The sequence below is a fragment of the Pleurodeles waltl genome, chromosome 5 (assembly GCF_031143425.1).
Source record: "Pleurodeles waltl isolate 20211129_DDA chromosome 5, aPleWal1.hap1.20221129, whole genome shotgun sequence".
NCBI lineage: Eukaryota > Metazoa > Chordata > Amphibia > Caudata > Salamandridae > Pleurodeles > Pleurodeles waltl.
Genome location: NC_090444.1, coordinates 791964318 through 791988712, shown reverse-complemented (window position 1 = coordinate 791988712; position 24395 = coordinate 791964318). Strand labels below are relative to the sequence as shown.

Genomic DNA, 24395 nt, shown 5'->3' with positions numbered 1-24395 from the left:
TATGCAGTCTCTGAATACTTTTTTTTATGGTTAATACAATTAGAACATTAACTGTTTTAACCTTTCTATTGATTCTTTTAGTGATTTTTCATATAATCATTATGCATTTGATAAACTGCATTTGAATCTTACAATCGATTAGGTTTCCTAAGTGATGATGGAATTTACAAATCATGTTTTTATTTGTAATTTACTGATTTATCTTTTATGGTTTTAATTAATCGAAATAAAGACTTCATGAAAGATAAAGCACAGCCCTATAAGTGCAACTCACTGCAAAAATATCACTAATATGCCTGTGAAGCATTTTGGAGGCTTGCATTGACTGGTTCCAACAACCACAGCTAAACCTTGTATTAACTCACCCATTCATGTTTACAGAGACAATGTTTATCCACACTGAAACTCTAATTTATGTATCTAGCGTGCAGTGCATGATGCATTATTTAATTTCTACTTTTATTATCATGTTTTAAAAATATATGTACATATTGCCTCCTAAAGGAACTTGCAGATATGAAATGTTTTTGAGAAAATGTTTTAACAGAAACAAAAAAAAACAAAAAAAATTGGCAAGGACAAAAGGCACCACTGCGTATTTGCTTGATCAAAAACCAATGACAGAGTGGGAGGCAGCTTTTACTCCCGGGTGAGTTTCAATGCCCTTCCAAGGGCAGATCCAAGATCCAGATCCAATCTGCTCTTGTGATGATGGCAGAGTCCCAACTCATTGAAGATGTTAATACTGGTAATCAAGTCAAACTTTCACCATCTATGTACACATTTAAAGAGGCGTCATCAAATTCAAAGAGGTCAGGAAATTCCAATCAAAAGGTAGGGGAAAAAATAGCAACATCCAAGTCCTCCAATTCCAAAATGCCCATTCAGGGGACATTGAACTGGGCAACGTGCTTATCAAATTTGACTAGATTATTCCTAAGGGTTTTTTAGTCAACAAGCAATTCATATTTACAGCTTGCTGACAACAGGAACATTAATCTCTATCTTTGTCCCACACGTTTTCATATAAAGAGCTTCAGATATTTCAGATGCTGCTACTGGTCAACCAAATGCAACTTTGCCTCTCAAAATAACAAAAAAACGTTTTTTCAGTGTAGTCTTAACGAAGACTGCAGCGAACTTGTAGTTGGGAAATTAATTCTGTTTCTTCATTTGAATATTCATTCCTCATCTATGATTAGTGTATAAGCCAGATTTTACTGTATCACGATGTTAAGAATTCCGTTACACAGCCTCAACACATCTCGGGAATACAATTTGCTTCTTCTGAAGTAAACCTCTATCTCCTAGACCACCGGTACTCAAAGTACGGCCCGCGGGCCGCCAGCGGCCCCACGGACCTAACTTGGCGGCCCGCGACCGCGAGACGCACACCAAACGCAATAAACAATGGCCGCCGTATGTAAACATAGAGGAGGGCCGCGGGAGCATGCTCCCGCGGCCCTCCTCTATGTTTACATACGGCGGCCATTGTTTATTGCGTTGCCCTGACGATCTGTGGAAGCCAAAGCCCCATAAAAGTCAGCGCTTGCAGCTAACTTTTACGGGGCTTTGGTCGTCTGCCTGCTGTCACCGGCTCCACGTCTGCTGCCCGCCTGCCTGCCTGCTGTTCCAGATTTGTGGCATCTTTACAGTGCTTTGAGTCAGGTAAGGCTCTTTGGTTATTTATTTATTTGTTTTTAATGTAGTGTGTGTTACTGGGGTAGGCGTGTGAGCAGATTGCGCTGTGTGTGTGCGCTGTGTGTGTGTTTTACTGGGGTGGGGTGAGAGCAGATGGCGCTGTGTGTGTGCGCGCTGTGTGTGTTACTGGGGTGGGGTGAGAGCAGATGGCGCTGTGTGTGTGCGCGCTGTGTGTGTTACTGGGGTAGGGGTGAGAGCAGATGGCGCTGTGTGTGTGCGCGCTGTGTGTGTTACTGGGGTAGGGGTGAGAGCAGATGGCGCTGTGTGTGTGCGCTGTGTGTGTGTGTTACTGGGGTAGGCGTGAGAGCAGATGGCGCTGTGTGTGTGCGCGCTGTGTGTGTTACTGGGGTAGGCGTGAGAGCAGATGGCGCTGTGTGTGTGCGCTGTGTGTGTGTGTTACTGGGGTAGGCGTGAGAGCAGATGGCGCTGTGTGTGTGCGCTGTGTGTGTGTGTTACTGGGGTAGGCGTGAGAGCAGATGGCGCTGTGTGTGTGCGCGCTGTGTGTGTTACTGGGGTAGGCGTGAGAGCAGATGGCGCTGTGTGTGTGCGCTGTGTGTGTTACTGGGGTGGGGTGAGAGCAGATGGCGCTGTGTGTGTGCGCGCTGTGTGTGTTACTGGGGTAGGGGTGAGAGCAGATGGCGCTGTATGTGTGCGCGCTGTGTGTGTTACTGGGGTAGGGGTGAGAGCAGATGGCGCTGTGTGTGTGCGCGCTGTGTGTGTTACTGGGGTAGGGGTGAGAGCAGATGGCGCTGTGTGTGTGCGCTGTGTGTGTGTGTTACTGGGGTAGGGGTGAGAGCAGATGGCGCTGTATGTGTGCGCGCTGTGTGTGTTACTGGGGTAGGGGCATTGTTTTGAAAAAGGGGGTGGGGTGGTTGTTCCCCCTCTAAGCCCCGCCCCCTCTAAGCCCCGCCCCCCGCTGTCACTTCAGTGCGGCCCTCGGCCGCAAACCATACTGCAATTTTGGCCCCCGAGAAAAAGTTTGTGAGTACCCATGTCCTAGACAAACAAACTCAAAATTAAAATAATAAATATTTCCTCTCATGATAGTTTGAATCACAGCACTCCAAATGTGAAAATTCCTTTCTTTTAACAAACCAAGGGGCAGATGTAGCAAAGGGTTTGCGCCTCGCAAACGGCGAAAATCGCCGTTTGCGAGGCGCAAAAGCCTCTTTGCTATTCAGAAATGCATATTGCGAGTCGGTACCGACTCGCAATATGCATTTCAGAATCACAAATAGGAAGGGGTGTTCCCTTCCTATTTGCGAGTCTGAGTGGGATGCAATACCATTTGCACCGCATACGCGGTCGCAAATGGTATCGCAGTTACCATCCACTTCAAGTGGATGGTAACCTACTCGCAAATTGGAAGGGGTCCCCATGGGACCCCTTCCACTTTGTGAATGGACCCAAAATTATTTTTTCAGGGCAGGGAGTGGTCCCAGGGGCCATTCCCTGCCCTGAAAAAATACCGAAACTAAAGGTTTCGTTTTTTTTTTTTAAGTGCAGCTTGTTTTCCTTTAAGGAAAACGGGCTACACTTAAAAAATAAAACTGCTTTATTGAAAGCAGTCACGAACATGGAGATCTGCTGACGACAGCAGGCCTCCATGTTTGCGAGTGCCTATACTCGCTATGGGGCCGCAATTTGCGACCCACCTCATGAATATTCATGAGGTGGGTCATTGCGACCCCATAGCGAGTTGCAGTCGGTGTCTGAGACACCGCACTGCATAGCAATTTGCGAGGTGCAAAGTGCGAGTCGCATGGACTCGCACTTTGCACCTCGCAAATTTTAAAGTTGCTACATCTGGCCCCAAGATATATGTTTTTAGCAAATAATAAGTGACCAGGAAGTGGGCAAGGCACCTCTCAAACTCATGTTACAAGCACAGAATCTGGTATATGAAGTGGCGAGCTTCCATGACAAAGCAACCTATGATTGCGAGACAGCTCCAAATGATACTAATCTACCTACGAACCTAGGAATATTGTTTACATTGAAGCATGGGTTGTAAGACAGTTTAGAGCAATTACAGGCTCAACATGTACAGGCCCTTAGTAAACACAAACATTGATTGATTAGTTAAGATGTCGTTTGTATAACAAGTACAACTTTTTATTTTTATCAAGGTCTTCTCGGCTATCATTGTAGGGCTTTAGCCACAAGCATTTCTGAAGCATTTGTCTCCACAAAACATGGGCTCCCAGAAGGCATTTCATGGGGTGGTACTGCAAATTTACACACAAAAATCTTTTTCTAGAGTTATGTCTTGAAGAAATATTTACAAGATTTTATCTTAAAGTAGTCTAGGCCACGTTCCCTGTAGACTGTGTTACCCAAATTCATTTGTGGTATTCATTGACAGTATTACTTAATTTGTAAAAGTGGCTGTCACTTTTGAGGACCGGACTTATCTTTCATCCTCAGACTTTGACTTTGAGCAAGAGAAAGTATGGCAGAAAATTGAGAACGAACATTAAAAAATAAATAAAAAAAACAATGACACGATAAAAAAGAAGGGATGAAAAAGACACTGCAAAACTGAGAGAGAGAGAGAGAGAGAGAGAGAGAGAGAGAGAGAGAGAGAGGAAGTTTAGGGTTGTGGCATGATGTGAGATCTCAATGTGGGCACAGTGATGTCACTATTAATGGTGAAATATTTGAACTCGAAAGAAACATTAGTGATGTTTAGTACAAACTTGAAGATTATGCACAATTGGTCATGAAAGGACATTATCTTTTGTAAGAAGAAGGAACCTGATGCAAATCAAAGTGATTCAAGAGCGTGCTAAGGAGTATAGGATGGATGAGCACTGTAAATAACGCAAACAGTAAAGCTACTCCATCCATCACCAAGAAATCTTCTGGGCCTTGAAAAGGGTACGAAAGCAACATACAAATGCAATACAAATCATACAATATAGGATACAATTGGGATAATGGGTGATATTACTCTAAAGGCAAACACTGCTGAGATGCCATTCTCTTCTTTGGTTCAAACTGCAACCGTAAGCCTATTCAATTTAAGGTCATTTGAGGGTTTGGTACACACAAATCTATTTTTTACATCCTGGCATTCAACTAATTTGTAGCCTGTTGCGCACGTTTTACTTGCTATTCGGAAAGGCACCAGACATGTTTGCAACATTGTGGGGAAAACAAAAAGACCCAAAATGATGCCATCATAAACAGACTTTCCCCTGACAGAACACGGGAAAGTGTTGCTAGAAATAATAACACAAACCCCCACAAGTGAAAGCACACTTAATCTCTGTTGCAGACTCTGGCTAGAGATGAATGTGCAATCCATCAGTTTCATAAGAGCCAATACACGAGCCCAGCCATCGGAAGTATCTGCTAAACAAACATATTGTCACTCTCTTATTTTGCATTTGTTTAGAACTGTACATTATGTGTAAGTAGATGAAATGCACGTTTCACATTTATTCTTTCTCATATTGTGTAATAGAAGCTCCAGGCTACTGCTTGTTTTTTTCTGTTAACAAGCTGCATAATGCCGGGTGCCTTGGTTCGTCTGCGGCTCGCCCTTCGTTTTGTCCCCACAGCCAAGCCAGGGCCATACTTTTGGCTCAGATCATCCTCGCGCCATCCTGGGCTCGCCCACCTAGCTATACGCGCTACCAGAGGACTGGAGAAGCCTAAGGCCTGAACCACTATCTGCATTTTAGGCCACAGGCCATAATAAAAGGTTTGCCTGGCTTTTTCAAATTCCAAAGAAATTACTTATTGTCTGAACTGGGGCCCCTTTTTAACCTGAAAGACATGTAAGGAAGCCCTTTGACACAGGGCCCTAACGCTGGCACCTACAGCCCTTGTGGCACAGCGGGCCCCACCCTTCACGAAGCTCTCATTCAGCCCAAGGCATATTAATATCTCCGCTCTGTGAGGAGCAGGGACCCCCAGCGCTTTCTGCACAGAGATCCATCATTTTCGCCACCCACTGCTATATCGCCACCTTTCAACTCCCCCTCCCCCCATCCCACCACCCACCACGGATGGATGTCGAAGCTCACAAGTTACAATGTCCGGCTTTGATTAGCTTGCAAACATGCCAGGGGGCATTTTCTTCACATGTCTCTCGCGAGCCTGTCTTTACCCCTCCCTATAGCTTGCTCTCCCACACAGGTGAGGTGTACTGTGGGTGGCATCGCCTCTGGGGTCCTGCGATCTGAGCCGGCGTCTGCTGGCACGACTTCACCAAAACTCCTAGGACAGTCACTCAGAACTGTGACGCTATGGGTGTAGCAAACACGGCAGGTTTCATATTCTGGAGTTAATGTTGTCATACATGTATATTTCAGAAAATTAGGGATTTGGGGAACACGTGTGAAATACTCGAGAGGTAGGCCCAACACAAACCTGCTTCCTTTGACTAAAATAATGTAAACATTATATTGTGTGTACAATTGGCACACTTCAAGGAGGCGTAGTCATGCCAAAGTAGCGCTTTATCTTTAGCTGAACTGAGAAAACACACTGCTGATTGTTGGGGAACCCACAATTTCGGGGTGCTTTGACTCAGTGAGTGACTTGTTTTGCTTCTTCCCTTTGCACAACTATGCGGATTGGCTCTGATTGGTCAAAACGTGTTCTATTCCAGTTATATTTTTTGCCTGATTGAGAAGATGTTTTCCAACGTCTGACTTATTATAGAGCCTAGAAATATACAAGTTATTGTGTTGGCGACGCAATAATATTACTATTCTATTAAGGATATATATTTTTTTAAAAGCCTGATTTATGATTCCTGAGGGCACTTCATTCTGTTCCACTGCAAGGACTTTTCACAAGTTACTACTGGAAAGCAAGTATTGGAATGGGAAGAAAATAGGCCCTGGCTAAAAAAACAAAAAGTACGCCCTTTAATGAATTAGAGGCCCATGTGTGCAAATTGGGGCACACCAGACCATAAAATACAGACCTACAACACAGCCAAAAAAAGGCCCACGCACTGGCCTGTCAGACCAGTTCTTTGGGGACTGCCTGCTTACCCTCTAGGCCAGACCAACCCTGTGGAAAGCTCCAGACAATGTTTTATATTTCCTAATGGTCCTAGAATTTTCAACATCATGTTACTGGTGGTGAAATGGCAATGTGAAATGTTGTCTACCGACATTTTGCTTTGACCTGCAGGTCATGAGTTTGAATCATAGCCTGGCCACCCGAGCTTTCTATCCTTCCAGGTTATTAGTATGAGTACCACTATATTTTCCTCCAGTAAAACATAAACAACGTAAAGTAATATGTCCATCAACATGTGCAGCGAAGGGTTGGGTGCACAACCCCCATGGGCGCACAACACCAAAGCTTGCATAGCATTTGGCAGCGTTTGGCATGCAGCCATGCCCTGCGCCCAACCCCGTGCCACGCTTAGCAATCGACATCTTACTTTATGTTAAAAAAATAACAATGAATTTGGTCACAGGGGTGTACGTGGCTCACAAGGTCCATGGGGTCAGTGTACCTATACCCTGCCCACTTAAATCTTTTCTTATACTTCTCAGGACATGGGGACCGAGTCCCCTGTGTCCTAAAATGTCGGCCTGATATTTATCCTCATGTTGTGGCCAGCCAATCACAGTGCAAGCTCCTGCACAGGAGACATTAAAGCTGATGGGGAAAAACAACTGCACAGGAGGCATTAAAGCTGATGGGGAAAAACAAACCCTTGGACACTCAGATTGCTCTATATCTTAAGTTTGCGAGCCCACAGGACTCTTGTGAGAATCCTGCGATGCCAACTGTGCTGATATGGATCAATTTTGAACCTTAATTTCTCAAAGCTACTGAATGGATTAACCCATTAATCACAAAAAGCATTTGTTCTGAGTAAAGATCTAGCTATCTGACAAATTTAGTGTAATTCTGTTCAGCTGTAGCTCTGTTCAAAATTCGCTGTGCAAATTGCAAAGGGAAATTGCATTTTGGGCCCATTCATTTTTCTCGGCCCCCATTCGATGGATCGCCCTGAAACTTTCTAAGTAAGAGCAGAGATGAATGAGCTTTTTTTTTTGGAAAGTTTTGTGAAAATTCATAAAATACGCCAAACTTATTAGCAATGCAAAAAGCACTCTTCTTTTGGTGAATGGGTACTAACTACAACTGCACAGTGTAAATAATATATGTATACACACACACACACACATGTGTGTAATCACTTATGACTAGTAAAACTAAATAAGCATTAAAGTGATAAGACTTTCCTTACCACTTCAATCATATAGACGCTAAGGCCCAGATTTATGTTAAAGTGGTGCAGAGTGGTGCTATGCCAAAAATTGCAGCGCCTCGCTTTGCCAGTTTAGGAATGCAGAGCTGCACCGTATTTAGAGGAATACAGTGCGCCCCTGTGTTTTCCCTGCGCTGGCGCTAAATTAAGCTGCCTAGCGCCAACACAAAGGCATCCTTGCACCATAGTGCAAGGGTTTCTGCGTTAAGGGGATAGATTGTTTATTTGCAGGAAGGTGCTCCTATAATGGAATCAGAATGCGGCACACATAGAAAAAGCAAAAAAAACGAGGAGGAATAAAAGCATTCCTCCTCGTTTTACCATGCTTACTCCACCCATGGGGTGTCGCTAGTTTTTGGCGCTGCCTCAGGTTTAGGAAAACATGCCAATCTGACGCAGCATCAAAAACAATGTGTGTTGCGGTGGAACGTCAACTGCAACACCCTTTGCACACCCCTCTGGCGCAGAAAATTGCGTTGGAGGGGCCCATATTTACAAGGAGGCATAATGCCACAAAAAAGTGGGGTTACACTTCCTTGTAAATATGAAGCAATACTTAGCACCACCGGAGCGTCAAGAAAAGTTACGCTCTGGTGGCGCTAGGGGCTCTTAAGTATGCCTCTTAATATGATTAATCGTGTCCCTGCCCATATCCTGAAAAAGAGAAGCATTGGCTACCGAACAGAAAAATCCTGTCAGGTTTTCACGATAAAAAACTGACATATAACGGAGTTCATTGGAAACTATAGCATATTTGCAGGCGATTTTGAAAGCTCTAATGGACTTTGGTATTGTGCCACTGACAATCCTACTGGCAACAGGACAGTGTTAGTGTAAGGATTGTAACATCACTGATAATGACGGCTGTGCCCCTCCCCTATAGTAAAGAGCTGTTGAAGGGGGCATAGATAACCTGCTGGTGGTGAAAGGTTCTGGCCTACTGCTATATTTGAAGTGTCTCCAAACTAACCAGACCAGTGCTTTAAATGGAAAAATAGAAGTGCAGGTACTCTCTATCAGAGTACCTGCTTGTTTCTGAGAAGTGCCGGTACTCTCCAATTAAAAGTATTACGTTTTTCTTGAGATATGCCGGTACTCTCCCTCTCAAAATAAAAAAGTGCCGGTACTCAGTACCGGACAGTACCGGCCCATTTAAAGCACTGAACCAGACGTCCCGGATTTCCCCGAACAATCCAGGGTTTCAGGGGACTGCCACGGTGTCCCCACGCTTTTGGTAATTTTAAATAAATGTCCTGGGTTTTTGAGAGAAAGGTCAAGTCACCCTGCAAAGCAGAATTGAAAGGCGTGCGTTCCTTTCCCGAAGGGCTGCTAAAGTATGACATTATTTAAGTAACATATCTGTTTCTGCCAGGCAGCACAGCAGGAGCCTGCGCCCAGCAGAAAGAGGGCGGGAAGGAGCGGGCAAGGGGTGCAGGTTCTGCCTTTGCTAATGTTAACATAGTCTTGTAAATCCGTGTACATATATGTATTTGTAAATGTGTGTGTGTATGCACATAATTACAAACCCTAGTGCGCGCGCGCACACACATTTACAAGGCTAGGTAAAAACGGGCCAGGCCAGATATAGAAGTAAGGCTAAAGGCTTTAGTCCTACTTTTATGGCTGACCTGCCCCAGTTTTTGCTCCTCAAAAACTGGTCACACTACGAAGTGACCTCACTGAACTTCCGGGTGCGAGAGACTGTAAAAGTGCTCCCATCGCTGGAAAATTAATTCAGTTATTTGAACGCTCACTACTATAACGTGCGGTGATTTGCAAGTCTGCACCCTGAGGTGGTCGGGCCAGCCTCCCACGCAGAAAATCTAGTGCCACAAAAGTGGGTTATAGTAATAACGGTTGTTTCAAGCGCTTAGAAACAGCAGAACCTCTGGGTAAAGTGTACATACAAACACGTTACTTTCATTATAGTATATGCTGGCAAGTTCCAGAAGTTGTGAATGGTCTGCAAGCTGATCATCAGGCTGCCTTCAATTTACTGAAGCGTATGGGTGCGGGACGAATATTCGTTTTTTTCCTTGAGGTTTAATACTAAACACCCCCTTTGATCATTAAAGTACGACACATTGACCCTGCTGATAATATTAGGGCGTTAAGACACAAGCTTGAGCGGTGCGTTTGCAGTTTTCCTATGAACTACTCGAAGAAAAAGTAACATTATTAGGGTAATAACAAAATCTAGTAATTACATATATAAGAAGCTACTCGTCTCTGTGACAAGCGCGGTGTGAAAATTAAGTTAGTCGTTATTGGTGGTGTTATCCCCTGGAGACGCCGGCAATAGCGCAACACGGCAAACAGGATCTCCTCTAGGCGCTGTCAGGCTGAAAGGAACCAACAGAACACCAGCATTCACCATCACAGAAATGTGAAGAAAAAAAAACTAGATCATTCTGAACTACTCTAGAAATCAGCAGATTAATGTTGTTACTCTGTCTGTTCCTTCCTACTACAAAAACTGTCAGATTAAAGAGGATCCTCTCTGTATATTCCTAAATATTACACAAGTTGGAAGGTTAATCCTGGAGAAGTCATAGTTTCTCTTCATTCTAAAAATTGTCGTATTAATCCTGCTCCTCTGATCTTCCAAACAGAATCATAAAATTCTCAGAATAACATTGCTCGGTTTCCAAGTATTCTAAAAATGGCACAGTAATGTGGGTGCTCTATTTATAAGTATTATAAACAGCTACAGAATAATGCTGGTGCTTTGGCTGTCCCTGATTACTCCAAAGATTAGCAGATACATGTTGGTGCTAGTTTGTTGCTCAGTGTGCTAAAAATTAGCACATTAATCCTATTATCCAGAAGATTCCGACAATTGGCAAAGCATTGCTGGTACTCTCTTCCAAGAATTCTAGCAATTGACAGATTAATGCTGGTGCTTTGTTTATAAATATTGTAAAAGTAGCTTGATTAATGCTAGTGTTCTGCCTGTCCATGTGCAACCCACACATTAGCAGATTAATACTGGTCATGTGTCTGTTTTCAGTATTGTAAAAATTGACTGAATTAAGGTGCTGATGTCTCTGTTTCTAAGCACTCATAACGTTAAAAGAATAATGCTGGTGCTCTGTCTGGTCCAGTCTATATCAAGGAATAGCAGAGCAATGCCCTGTCTGTTCTTCACTAGTCCACAATGAGCAGATGAATGCTCTGTCAGTTCTTTTGTATGCTGAAAACTGGCTCATTAAACCTAGTGCGCTGCTTGTTGCTAAATAGTCGGAGAATTGGCACATTAAACCTAGTGCGCTGCTTGTCTAATTACTCTGAAAACTGTCACATTAAACCTAGTGAAATGGTTGTTCCTAAATAATCTGAGAATTGGCACATTAAACCTAGTGCACTGTTTGCTCCTAAATATTTTGCAAATTGGCTCATTAAACCTACTGTGCTGATTGTTCCTAATTATTCTGAAAATTGGCATATTAATCGTAGTGTGCTGCTTGTTCTAAATACCCTGAAAAATGTTACATTAAACCTATTGAGATAGTTGTTCCTAAATTCTCTGAGAATTAGGACATTAAACCTAGTGCGCTGGTTGTTCCTAAATATTCTGAAAATTGGCACATTACATCAACTGCTCTGCTTGTTCCTAAATTTTATGAAAATTGCCACACCAATTCTGGTACCCTTTTCCCAAGCGTTCTAAGAAATGGAAGATTAAATCAGGTGCCATCTCTGCTCCTAAATATTCTCAACATTTGCAGATTAACGCACATGCTCGATACATTTTTATGTATTCCAAAAATGATTGGATTAATGATGTTGCCCTGTCTGTTTCTAAGTATTGTGAAAGTTGACTGATAAGTGCTGTTGCTCGGTCACTTACAAAGTATTCTAAAGGATAGCAGCGTGGGCAACTAAAACACACAAAAAATATATATATATTTGTCAAAAATGTTTATTCCCAGCAATGTCATGAGGCCTGCTCTCTGCTTCGTCTGAAGTGACAGTCCACCCGAACTCTGAGAGGTTTTACAGTACCTTGTCTTCACGAGGGTAACTATTGAACATGTCCCTTGTGGACCATTTTAAAGGCTGCGTTATTTGAACTCAGCACAACGGAATGCGCTAATGGGTTTAATGATCTGAAAATATGAAAATCGTTGCACGTGAGAAATAAATTAAATTGGCGCGGCGTACACAGGAAGACAAGAGCAGACTTTTTTCAGACGTAGCCCCTCATTCGTATTCGCATTTGGCTACTGGCCCTAAATGAGCAGCTAAATCCTCGATTTGTCACATTTTTCTATATGAAAACTATTTTTATTTCTCCCGCTCTCACTGTGTAATTTTGCACATGACATTACAAAGGAAGTCAAAAGTGTGGACGGTAAATAAATGTGAAATGGACATCGTCACAGCTCTGAACCGGATACATCCATTCGCTGAAGCAACATTATATTTCAAAGTTACGCAAGCAGCAAACAGAGCGAAGCCAGTTTGCCAATTTTCCCCTCGATCAAAGCTATACTGAAGGAGCGAGGCCACAGAGCTTTAAATCCTCTCGGCACCCCTGGAAATCCGAGCTGTTGTCACTGGCATAGAAGTGTGCCATTGGCCCTAATGCAAGCAATGAAGACAGACCCATTCCGTTTGGCGGGGGGGGTAAAAGGCACTCATAAATTGGGTGCAGTGGACCATTGCGCCCATTGTCCCCGGTGCCACTGCTCCTGCTACTCCATTGAGAGCTATTCCTCTCCTGGTCAGAAGGGACCAGAACGCTGTTCGACCAAGCGGTCCGACTGCAGGCCTATAACAGCCTCGTCTCATAATGTAACTTTGAGAGTGAACGCTTGTGTGAGAGAACGTGTTTGTGTAGTTGTGGGAAGTGTGCTTTGTGCAAGCTTAAGCGCTTCTTAGAGACAAGGTGTGGGAGCCACCTGAACACGAGGGCTAATTCGTGAAGACAGGAAAGTATTTGAAAGTGCCATACAATCGCTGAATGTAAGGGGCTCCTTGTTTGAGTGGCACATTGGATAACCGAGGGACACTCTATCCAAGAGATGGGCACTTTAGGCAAGAGAGGGGCGCTTTCTGCAAGCGATGAGCACTAGAGAGAGGACCTTAGGCCAGTGAAGGCATCTTTAGGCATGATAGGGTATCTTTAGGCAAGTGGTGGGGACGGGGGCACCGTCTGGAAAAAAAGGGCAATATGGACACAAGCAATACTTTTGCGAGAGTAGGGGCAGTGCGTACAAATGATGAGCACAATGTACAAGTGATGCTTGCGCTCTGGGCCAGTGAGGCGACACTGCCGTGGTGACTAAAACTACAGGTTACGTGCAGCCTTATTTTGACAGTCCGGTGGGAGTCGCGTCCAGTGCCAGTCCTAGTTGGAGGGTCTCCCCGCTCTGGCAGGCAAGAACGTCTTGCACCATATTCACTCCCCGGGCTCGTAGTGCCCGGCACTGTACCCTCTGCGTGGCAGTGCCCGAACCCCAGCTGCGGGCAGGTGCGTGAGCTGCCACTCACCCCGAGTAGTTGTTCTCGCTGCCCACGTCAATGGTCTCGTCCATGTCGCTGTCCGAGCTGGAGTCCTCGCACGGTCTCTTCATGGCGGCGGTGCCCGGGATGCCAGAGGTCGGCTAAGACAGGACAACTCCGCGGACTTGGCAACCTCAGCGATCTCTGCGGTGCTTTCCCACGCCGCCCAGCCTGACCTCGACGACGAGCCACCCCCCCCTCCGCGAGGGCTCGTCCCCCTCTCTGGCGAGGACACGCCCCTTCCCGGGAGGGCACATCCTTCTCTCCAGGACCTATGAGTGTGAAGGCGGAGCTCTGAGGTGTCAAGTCCCAGAGAATCAGGCTTCCTGCCTGCAGGGACACGCGCTTCCCATGGGACCCAAGCATCTTCCCCGGAAACAAGCCGTGTCTGTTTCATGGACACACGCTTTATTTCCCCTCCTGTGCTCAGGCTGTCTCGGCTCGTTTCATCAGCGTAATCTAGATAGATCTGCACTGCCGAAAGAACGGGGAGGATGGGTTGGTGTTTGTAGAGTTCTATGCAGAGATTTGGGGTGGATGAAATTATCAACGTGGACTGTAATCTATGGAATTCTTGCGATAACAAGTTAGATCCCACGAAGTGGGGAATTGTTCTATGTTTCCCAGTGGCCTACCAGAACTTTAGCGGAGCCCTCTACAAGAAACCTATTTTTGAGGGGGGAGGGAGGGGGGGTTGAGATGGAAGAGCCAACAAATTAACAGGGAGAGCAGAGTTTAGCCAAGAGTCTGGGTCGGATGTTAGAGCCAATACAGGAGCCAGCCCTGAAAATATTTGCTATGTAAATCATACAACAAACATCACCTAAACTATGATAAGGTCTCTTCAAATATTAAAAAACTGTATTTCTGTAAGACGTGAAAGCTTTTACATTAATAGGGCACATTATACCACTGCACTGTGTAGTACTAATCAAAGTGATAGTTTTGTGCATCTGGTAGTGTGAGCTAATATATTTGTAAGTGCTTTTACATGAGATAATAAAGAAAAAGGAGTTTTGGTAAAATACAATATTTGTCTAACACCACACAAGTTAGATGGGGAAGCCACAATTTTTCTAGGTTTTTTGGTTTCACACTGTACAAATCAACCAGTAAATGGATATCTATTTGTCTTCTCTTATGTGAAAGCTTTGTTTTTACCTCAAAGTGCATTTTTAGGGTCGAGTCTGCGTCGCATGCGCTTGCACATGCGTTTCGCTAAGCGAGACGCTTTAGGAATTAAAAGGGCTCGGAGCCCGTCCACGTCACGTCAGTGGCTTTTATTGGTTTGTGGGCTTGCCTGTTAGAATCTGCTTGATTTCATTAGTGGAAGGCACGCATACGTCATGCCTTTTCCAGTGGTTAGCTCTCCTCGAGCGCACCGACCAAGTACAGAAAACATGTGAGGCTCGCTGTTTTCCATCCGGTTTCTGGACTACTTTTTATGATCTTTTGTTAGCAGCGCGATCTCGCTTGGCAGAAGTCGAGCGCTTTGCATGACATCGGCCCTGTTTCACAGTTAATTGCACTTTTTCCGGTTACGTACATAATTAAAAAAAAAATAGCGCTCTAATTAGGAAATACTAACACAGGACTGGTAGTCATCTGTTGTTCGGACCACCATACCCATGTTTGTACACAATCAAATGGAAGCTGCAAATATTGACCTGCTTAATTAGTATTTGTTAAGTGGGGGGGCATACTGTGACCCTCGACGATGGACATTTTATGACACGACCTATCAGTACATAAGTCCCGTCTCCAAATTTCAGGCAGGTCGAAGAAAGTCGATGCGCACTATGCACCTCCTGTTTCTGCCCTGTCTTACAGTTTCTTTCACCAGGTTCAGCTTGATCCCTTGCACAAAATCAACATACAGAATATTGCAAAACTCATTAAATGTGGATCGGCGACTTTACAGTTACATATTTGTTTTGAAGAGCGAGATGAGAAGGTTGTTGTTGAGCTGTACTGGTCTGAACTTGTAAGCTTTATAGACATGAGTATCATGGGCATTCCATAATAATTACTTGAATGCAAGTGAGTCCGTCCATGGCCTGACTTCAGGTCAAAGCACAGTACATTAGGACAGCGCTTTGTTCCACAGATCGGTGTCTCCGTCCTCACAGATTAACAAAGAAATCCCTACAGTAGCGTTGTTCACTTTAGGAGTCTTTTCATTTACAAAAGCAAAACCTGAACGCAGTGTCTACTTTGTTACAGAAACGAGGTCAGGCTGGCACTCCCTTCTGCCTTGCTAGGGTGTCTTATAAGTGCAAGACTCTCTTTATATTGCTTTTACTGAAGCTGTAGACAAAGTAAAAATCTTCACAAATGCATAGGTTTCCTTGGTTTTTTTCGGTCATGATTAACTGCAGGCAGGGAAAATCTGGTGTATACCTATTCTGGGCAATGGTAAAAGGAAACTTGAAACAGATCCTTTGCCATCTGATCTAGGTGATACCACAAATGGTGCACACTTGAACTAGCTGATGTACGAGGATTTAGGAAGGATTGACACGTTGTTTGATGTTTTCAGGTGTTTTTGCAAGGATGAATGTGATTTTGTCACATTTGGATGATGATAAATGAGTGATTGCACCACGAAATATCATTAGATGTTTACTTCTAGAAATATTTCCATTGCCACACAGCTAGCTCACTGTGAGACTCCCAGTGACTGTTTTTTGTTTGTTGGGGGTTGGACCATCTGAGCTCTTTTGCGGTCACCACTGAACATAAGGTATAAAGAGGGTGTGAGTGGGACTGCAAATCACAGGCAACGGGGGGGGGTAGGAAATAAGGGGGCTGGAGGAATAACTCTTCGCCACTCGATTTCACAAGCTGCGTAAGGGTAGTGAACGAGAAGGGATACTTCTTTTGGAGCCAAGGAATGCTGCTGAGGGAAGGGTGACACTGACAGTCTTTGGCTTGCCTAATCTTAGAAGAGGAACACAAGCGAAAATTCAGGAACTGTAACTTGTCCGCTGATATTGTTCAAAGATTGGTGTAGATAGAAGCATCCATCCAGTATCCTGCAAATTAAGGATTCCATATTCTAGGGAAAATTTACAAGTTTTCAGAGGCTGCCCAAGTCATTGCAGCGGGAGTATCATCGTGTGAAGCAGATTTCAGTGCATCATTGTTTCCTTTTTAGAGTCGAGCCTGCGTCGCGTGCGCTTGCGGATGCGTTTCGCTAACCGAGACGCTTTAGGAATTAAAAAGGGCTCGGAGCCCCGTCCACATCACGTCAGTGGCTTTCCTTGGTTCGTGGGCTTGCCTGTTAGAATCTGCTTGAATTCATTAGTGGAAGGCACGCACACGTCATGCCTTTTCCAGTGGTTAGCCCTCCTCGAGCGCATCAACCAAGTATAGAAAACATACGAGGCTCGCTATTTTCCGTCCGGTTCGTGGACTACTTTTTCTCTATTTTCGCAGTGCGATCTCGCTGGGCAGAAGTCCAGCGCTTTGGATAATATCGACCCCATTACACAGTTAATTGCACTTTTTCTGGTTACGTACATAATTGCACTTTTGCCGATAGGTTTCATTACGAGTGAAAAGTCCGGTTAGGAGTTTACAACGCTATTAGCTCTAACATGAGCAAACACGAGACCTGTTGCATTGCAAATGCTTGTTCTAATCATATCTCAGACTTGGCACAAATGTATTGGAGTTCGTTATATGAGTGCCAGTTTTTTTGAACAAGGCCACATGCATTGTGTTTAGACATGGGGTGATTATTTGATTTTCCCAGCATTACAGGATGTTGATCCAGTGCTGAGACTCTAACCTGGTTCCTCACTTCCACAGTCTGCAGCTCTGGCAATAACGACCACATACTGGGCAGAGAGAGGAAGACAGGCAGGAGTTACTTGAAAGCTCACCTTGTTCTTGGCTCGAGGTTTCATCAGGACCTCGAACTGAGACAGAGCCTTATCCGAGCTTTCAGTGGCTGGTCCACCTCTAGCCCACTACCATACAAAAGCCACATGCCCTGCAAATGTACTTTACCTCTATCATTCTGGGAGTACAGGTGTAATACATCTGTGGGAATTTCAGTTATAAGAGTTACCTTTAAACTGAAAAAGGGTAACTTTGTTGGATTTGAATGTAATTCACAGTTGGGCATACTGAAAACCAAATCCAGTGTTGCTCATATTCACAACATGGAGTTCCAGGGTTGACTATGCAAATTCTTTGCCTCAGTGGAAACTAAAAGGCATCCATTAAGGAAAGTGTATTAAAGGGATGGGTTTGCAAGGCATGTGAAGATGCAAACCAAATTCAACCCCTAAAATGAAGATTAAGGTCCTGATTCACAAATGTAAGTTACACTTTTAAGTACATTTAAACTTTGTTATAATGTGAGAAATTGGGTTTTTGGTTGACTGGCAACAGCCACAATCACTTGCAGGGGGAGCCACAAAAGTCACTAATTTAACCTGTACTTCACTCTAAGTACAGTTCAAATTAGTGACTTTCGTGGCACAAAAATCAGTCAGGCTAATCTTAGAGGCAATGTGTTAAGTATTTATGCAGCACACAAACAGCAACACAGTGAAAACAGAACACAATAAAAATACCAAGCCAATTTAGAAAAATAGAGAACATATTAATACATTATTTGACACCAAGACCATCAAAATCCAGTTAGTAGAAACAGAGTTATTTATGGATTTTTAAAGTTTAAGGTTCAAAATAGCAAGTCCTCAGTTTAAGAAAATGGCAACCTGGGCACCTTTAACACCACAACCAAGGGTGTGGGAGTAGATGGAGACCTCTTGGGGGCTCTAGACTCACTCAAGTTCAAGATTGTGAGAGCCTGTTATGTCCATGTGGCTCTGAACAGGAGACCAGCTAAACTAGCCCTTGGAGTCACTTCTGAAGTCCTGGGTACAGGTGAAGACGCAGGGCTCCACAGCAGGGCTGGCCTCTGAAGGTTCAAGGCAGGCTCCAGGCAGCAAAGCAGTCTTTATAGGTGCACCAGCAGTCTGGTAGAATACGCAGCAGGGCACAGCAACAGGCAGTCCTCTGAGAGTTCTTCCACAGGTCCAGTAATGAACTGACGAGTGGGTCTGAGAGTCCTATTTTGCAATAACAGGCCTGGGACAAGTTTTAAGGAGCTACTTAAGTGGGGAGGCACAATACGTGCTGCAGGCCAACTGGTAGAATTTAATTTACAGGCCTTGGGTATATGACATACCAAACTATAAGGGACTTACATGTACATTTAATATGCCAATCAGATATATTCCAATCAAATCATGTTTTAGGGAGAGAGCACAGACACTTTGGCACTGGTTAGCAGTGGTAAAGTGCACATAATCCTAAGGCTAACACGCAAAAATGCAGCAAACATCAGGAAGAGGCAAGTAAAGCGTTTGGGGTTGACCCTGTAGAGAGGGCCATTTCTAACAGATAAGTTTACTACTGCAGTATTCACAAACACTGAGTGTAAACTTACTACAAAAGTGTAAGTCATGTGTCTCTAAACCCAAAGTAATGGAATTGGCTTACTCTTGTGTGGCTGGGTGACATCACTTTCTAATCTTCTTCCTTAACCTAGTTAAACCCCTCCTACTCCTCTCTAATCCCATCCAGTTTTGTAGTAAGTCCTCCCTTTTCCCAACCATTCCCTGTGTCCCTCCCACATTTAGGACTAATGACCGGGGTAGAGAACTCAGCACATATAAGTATAGGCAAAAGTTACATTTTGTAGTATGTTTTGTAGCATTATGAAGCATATCAGAAAGTGCAGCTTGTGAATCAGGCCCTAATTATGAATAGAACAATGCAGGGCTGCTGGTATTACAAAGGCCAAAATGACAAATTCTGACTGTGAAAGCCTCCCCAGCATAATTCTATTCTGAGCTTTTGCCCTGGAAAATGGACTAACGTGCAAGGCCCAAAAATACTACAGGGTCCTAAATTCAGGCCCCTAGGCATACTGCTTCAGCCAACCCATAATCAAGATCTAAATTCTCTACATCACCACTGCAACCCCAGTGGTTAAGAACTGGGTACAGTTCTTTTTTGGGCATTGTTTTCAATACCTCTCTTTATTTTTGATACAATGGTACACCTGGATCAGTACAAAGGAAGTAGCCAGAGCCCGTCAAGTTTTATCCATAACACAAATTGCACAGAGCTAGGATAGTGAAGAGGCTGGTCCCTCCCTTATGAGAAATGAAGACACTCTTGTGGTGATCTCACGGAATATCGTGGCATCATTACAATGATGTCACAGTGTTCCGTGTTCCACATTGACAGCTCTGTGCCCCTTTCTGGTATGGACATGTTTCTGTGAGCTCCGGGTACAAATAAAGAAAGAAACAAAACGCAAGTCGCTGTGTGTGTTTCACTTCAGTGGCGACGAGGATGAAATGTCTTCTACAGCGGGTCAGCCAAGATGCTCCATGCAAAAGAGGCACCTTTAATTGAAGAAGTCGGCCGGACCTCCTCAACACTTCTCCTTACGTGAGCTTTATTTTTAATTTGCACTACTACGGGGCACAGAGATCTTGGAGCTGCGTGGGCGCTCGCTATTGTTTTTTTTAAGAAGCGCGGCTGGCAGCAGAGAAACTGTCTCTTGTTCGTTCGAGGGACATTGAATCTCGTATTCATTCAAGAGGTGTAAAGGAGATTGGAGACTACTGCCCCTCCCTTTCGCCTGGAGCGATTTTGTGATAGGTGTTTTGTTGTGGTTTTAACGCGCCTCACAGCCCCTCCTTTCGAGCCGCCAACCGCCGCATCTGCCGCTGCCATAGCAGCAGGAATTATACCAGCTGCTGCTGTAGCGCGCGTGCAGTCTCCATTATCGCACGCGCGGCTGCACGGGCGTGTACAGTCTTCATTATTACATGCGCGGCTGCACGAGTGTGTACAGCTTCCAAGGATACACGCGCGGCGGCACATGCTTTCACAAACACCGGCGCAGGAAGCAAGGAATCAAATAAGCACGTCGTCATTACCTTATCTCCCGGAGAATTGCTTTTGCCTATTCCAGTTCACACCAGTTCTCTTAGAGGACTCCTCAGACTAAAAAAAAAAAACAAAAAAACGTGGAAAATAAAAACAGAAGACGGACTCTAGTCTTTAGGATCTATAGTAAAAATAGAAATGCTAATTTTTTTTTGTTTCCTTACCAGTTCGCCCATCTTTCAATTGAAGTATTAAGATTGAAGGTTTAATATAACAATAAAATAAAATAAAATAATAACAATTATAATGATAGTTTCATATTAAAGATGCAAAACGTAATACCTCCAGCGCCTTTTTTACAAGATCCTGGTGATCAACCTCTCGAATGGAAACTGTGGCTACGGTCGTTCAAAGCATATCTTGGTGCCATTGATGGTCATAAATTCAGACCGGAAAGAAAAAAAAGCTTACTATCTTATCATTTAGGGATTGAGGGCCAGAACATATTTGATCATCTCCCGACTTATGAATTAGCTGAAGAGGAAGAACTAGATGAGTTTGAAATGGCCATTGCTCAATTGGATAAATATTTTATTAAAACAAAGAACATCGTGGTGCATCGCTACAAATTTTTTAAAAGATCACAAAGCTCTAGCAAGAGTATTGACACCTTTATAACTGCATTAAAGGTGTTAGCAGCTAAATGTGAATTTGAGAACTTCACATCTCAACTCATCAGAGATCAACTAGTTGCCAGATGTTATTCAAAAAGAATCCAAGAGAAATTACTGACTTGTAAGGATCCTTCACTAGACAAGGCCCTTGCCATTGCCAAGAGCATTGAATGTTCTATGTAGGACGCCAGACAACTAGAAGTATCCATGGCTAATACAACCATTTCTGGAGCAGTTGTTAATACGCAATTTAGCAACAACAAAAAGCAAGAGCGTTTTGAGAAAAAACAGGACAATACACCTTTCAGAAGCAAGCTCAATCAGAAACTGATATGTTATAGATGTGGTTCTTCGGCACATGTATCATCTTTTAAGAACTGTCCAGCGCTTCACCTACAGTGTAGAAATTGTAACAAAATGGGACACTTTGCAAGAGTGTGTAGAAGTATCAGAAAGAACAATGTCCGTTGTGTTCTGAGTGATGTTACTGAGAATTTTGTGGATGAACAAATGAATGAATATGTATTAGTGGTCAAAGATACTTCCAGTTCTAACAAAGTTGTTGTTGATCCAGCTATCAATGTGACAATTGATGGATACAAATTAGATTATTGGTAGATACAGGGGCTCATATAACCATAGTAGCCCAAGAAAAATACAAAGAGAATTGGGTCTCCAGAATCCTATATCCTCCAGATGTCTCCACTGTCACATTTGAAGGTAGAAAGATCGATTTGTTGGGCTATTTTTGGGCTTCAATGACCATCTTAGATAAGACGCTAAATGGAAAAGGCTATGTTGCTAAGAAAGGTATCAATGTTCTAGGGCTACTCCATCAGGCAGAATTTAATCTGGCTATTAAGCCTGGTAGAGACAAACCTGTAGTTATAGAAAAAGAAAGTTTAAGCCCAGTTAACATTGCTTCCAATCTTGTGTGTGATTGGCACCAGAAATGTAAAAATTTGTTTCAGGAACAATTAGGAAAAATTACTAATTACACTCACACAATAAAACTTAAACATGGTGCCATTCCTGTCAAACATAAGCTAAGGAATGTACCCTTGAGTGTGAGATCTGAATTGTCTAAACTGCTAAAAGAAATGTGTGAACAGGGTGTAATTGAAAAGGTTGAACCGACACTGTGGTTGTCCCCCATAGTTTTAGCCAAGAAAAAAACAGGTGACCTGAGAATGTGTGTGGATTTGAGAAGTCTAAATGAGGCAATTTGGGTAGACAGTTTTCCACTTCCGAGAATTGATGATTTAATTGCGAAGATTGGTTCATCCAGGTGGTTCACCAACCTAGATTTAAAATCTGCTTATCACCAAGTGGAGTTGGATGTAGATTCAAGACATTTAACTATGTTTGTTACTCCTGATGGAACCTTCCAATTCTGTAGGTTACCTTTTAGCTTAGCCTCAGCGGCCGCAGCTTTCCGAAGATTAATGTCAGACATGTTTCCTGAAAATCCCAATGTTGTGATTTTTCAGGACGATGTCTTGTTTTTTTCCAATGATGAATCTATGCACGAAAAAGTCTTAGAAGAGGTGTTGTATACATTGGAAAGTAGAGATGTGACATTGAGAAAAGACAAATGTATTTTCAAAGCCAGAGAGATTGAATATCTTGGCCATGTTTTTTCAAAGGATGGCATTAAACCTAAACCAAGTTTAGTTAAAAGCATATTAGAAGCTCCTCCCCCTAAGTCCAGAGACCATCTACTGTCATTTCTTGGGTTGTGCAAATTCTATGCCAAATTCTTAAGAAATTTTACCAAAAATACTGAATGTTTTAGAGCTATATTGAAGAATCCCATATTTTTGTGGTCAGACGAATGCAATAGAATGTTTGAACAAATCAAGCAAGAGATTATTAACGTTCCAGCTTTACAGCCTTTTTCAGAAACACAAAACACCATAGTAACTGTGGATGCGTGTGAGTATGGTCTTGGGGCTGTCATTTCACAATTGCCGGATGATGGGAATGAAAGTACTGTGGGAGTCGCATCAAGAACTTTAAGGCAAGTTGAACGTAAATATTCTGTGATCGAAAAGGAACTCTTAGCCTATGTATGGAGCATTGAAAAATTTAAACAATATCTTTGGGGTAGACCTTTTATTTTGAAAACTGATCATAGACCCCTTGTAGAAATTCTGTCTGGCAAGGAAATGAAGCGTTCGACGGCTCGGATTGCAAGATTGTCTGCTAAGTTACTGAAGTTTACTTTTACGGTTGAGTACATTCCTGGTGGAAAAAATAAAAGGGAAGAATGTTTGTCAAGGCTACCCATTGAAGATAATGATGAACAGGAATGGGAAACAGAAATTGAAGAGTGCTTTGTTGCTTGTGTGACTGAAAGTGACATGCCTTTGGACGAAAAAGAATGGGTGCATGCAGTACTGAATGATAAGACATTGTGTAAAGTGATGCGCATGGTCAGGTCAGGTTGGCCCAAGGAGAAATGTTTACCGTCAGAGTTGCAATCGTTTTGGAAAATATCTAACAAATTATCCATTGAGGGTGATAAATTGGTCAGAAGGAAGAAACTTGTTCCGCCATTATGTTTGAGGAGGAATCTAATTGCTGCATCCCATGTTGGTCATCTAGGAGCCACAATTACTAAAAGAAGGTTAAGATCAAATTTTTGGTGGCCTGGGATGGATAAAGAAATTGATGACTATGTAAGAAATTGTACAAGGTGTTGTACTAGTGATAAGATGTTGATCACTGAAGGTGTGACTGATACATTTGTTACTTCTCCAGCAAGAGCTTGGGAAAACCTTGGTCTTGACTTTCTTGATCCTTATCATATTTTGCCTCCCAATTTGAGATATTTTGTGGTCATAATTGACCTTCTATCCAGATGGGTAGAGGTTGAGCCAGTGAGGTTTCCCACTACTCGACTTGTGATTGATTGCTTAAAAAATTTTTTTAGTCGCGAGGGCTTCCCGGAACAGATTTTAACTGCCAACGGGGTTCAATTTGTATCATTGGAGATGCTTCAATTCTTGAGCAAGTGTGGTGTCAAACACATAGGAACACCTCTTTATCATCCACAAAGTAATGGCATGGTCGAGCGATTTAATCATGTACTAGTAGACTGCATTCAAGCGTCATACAGAAGTAATTCGTCAGTAGATCACCCATCAAAGAAATAGTATGGTCTTATTGCACTACACCTCACATTGCTACAGGGAAAATCCCCTTTGAGCTTATGAGAGGGAGATTGGCATCAATGGAAATGCGTCCGTTTTGGATGGTAAAGTTGTTTCATGACGGTAGTGACTTAAAAGAAATTTGGCAAACTGCAGAACACAATGCTAATTTTAGAGGACTGA

The 24395-nt window shown here is 43.3% G+C and overlaps 1 protein-coding gene across 1 annotated transcript in view; it reads right to left on the bottom strand.

Annotated features, from left to right (window-relative positions):
• Positions 1 to 13671, bottom strand: part of HEY2 (hes related family bHLH transcription factor with YRPW motif 2) — a 71757-nt gene extending 58086 nt beyond the window's left edge. The window contains exon 1 of the mRNA XM_069234808.1: positions 13448 to 13671. Within this exon, the coding sequence (XP_069090909.1) occupies positions 13448 to 13530 (83 nt within the window). The 5' untranslated portion in view covers positions 13531 to 13671. The remainder of the gene's footprint in view (positions 1 to 13447) is intronic.
• Between the last annotated feature and the right edge of the window lie 10724 nt (positions 13672 to 24395).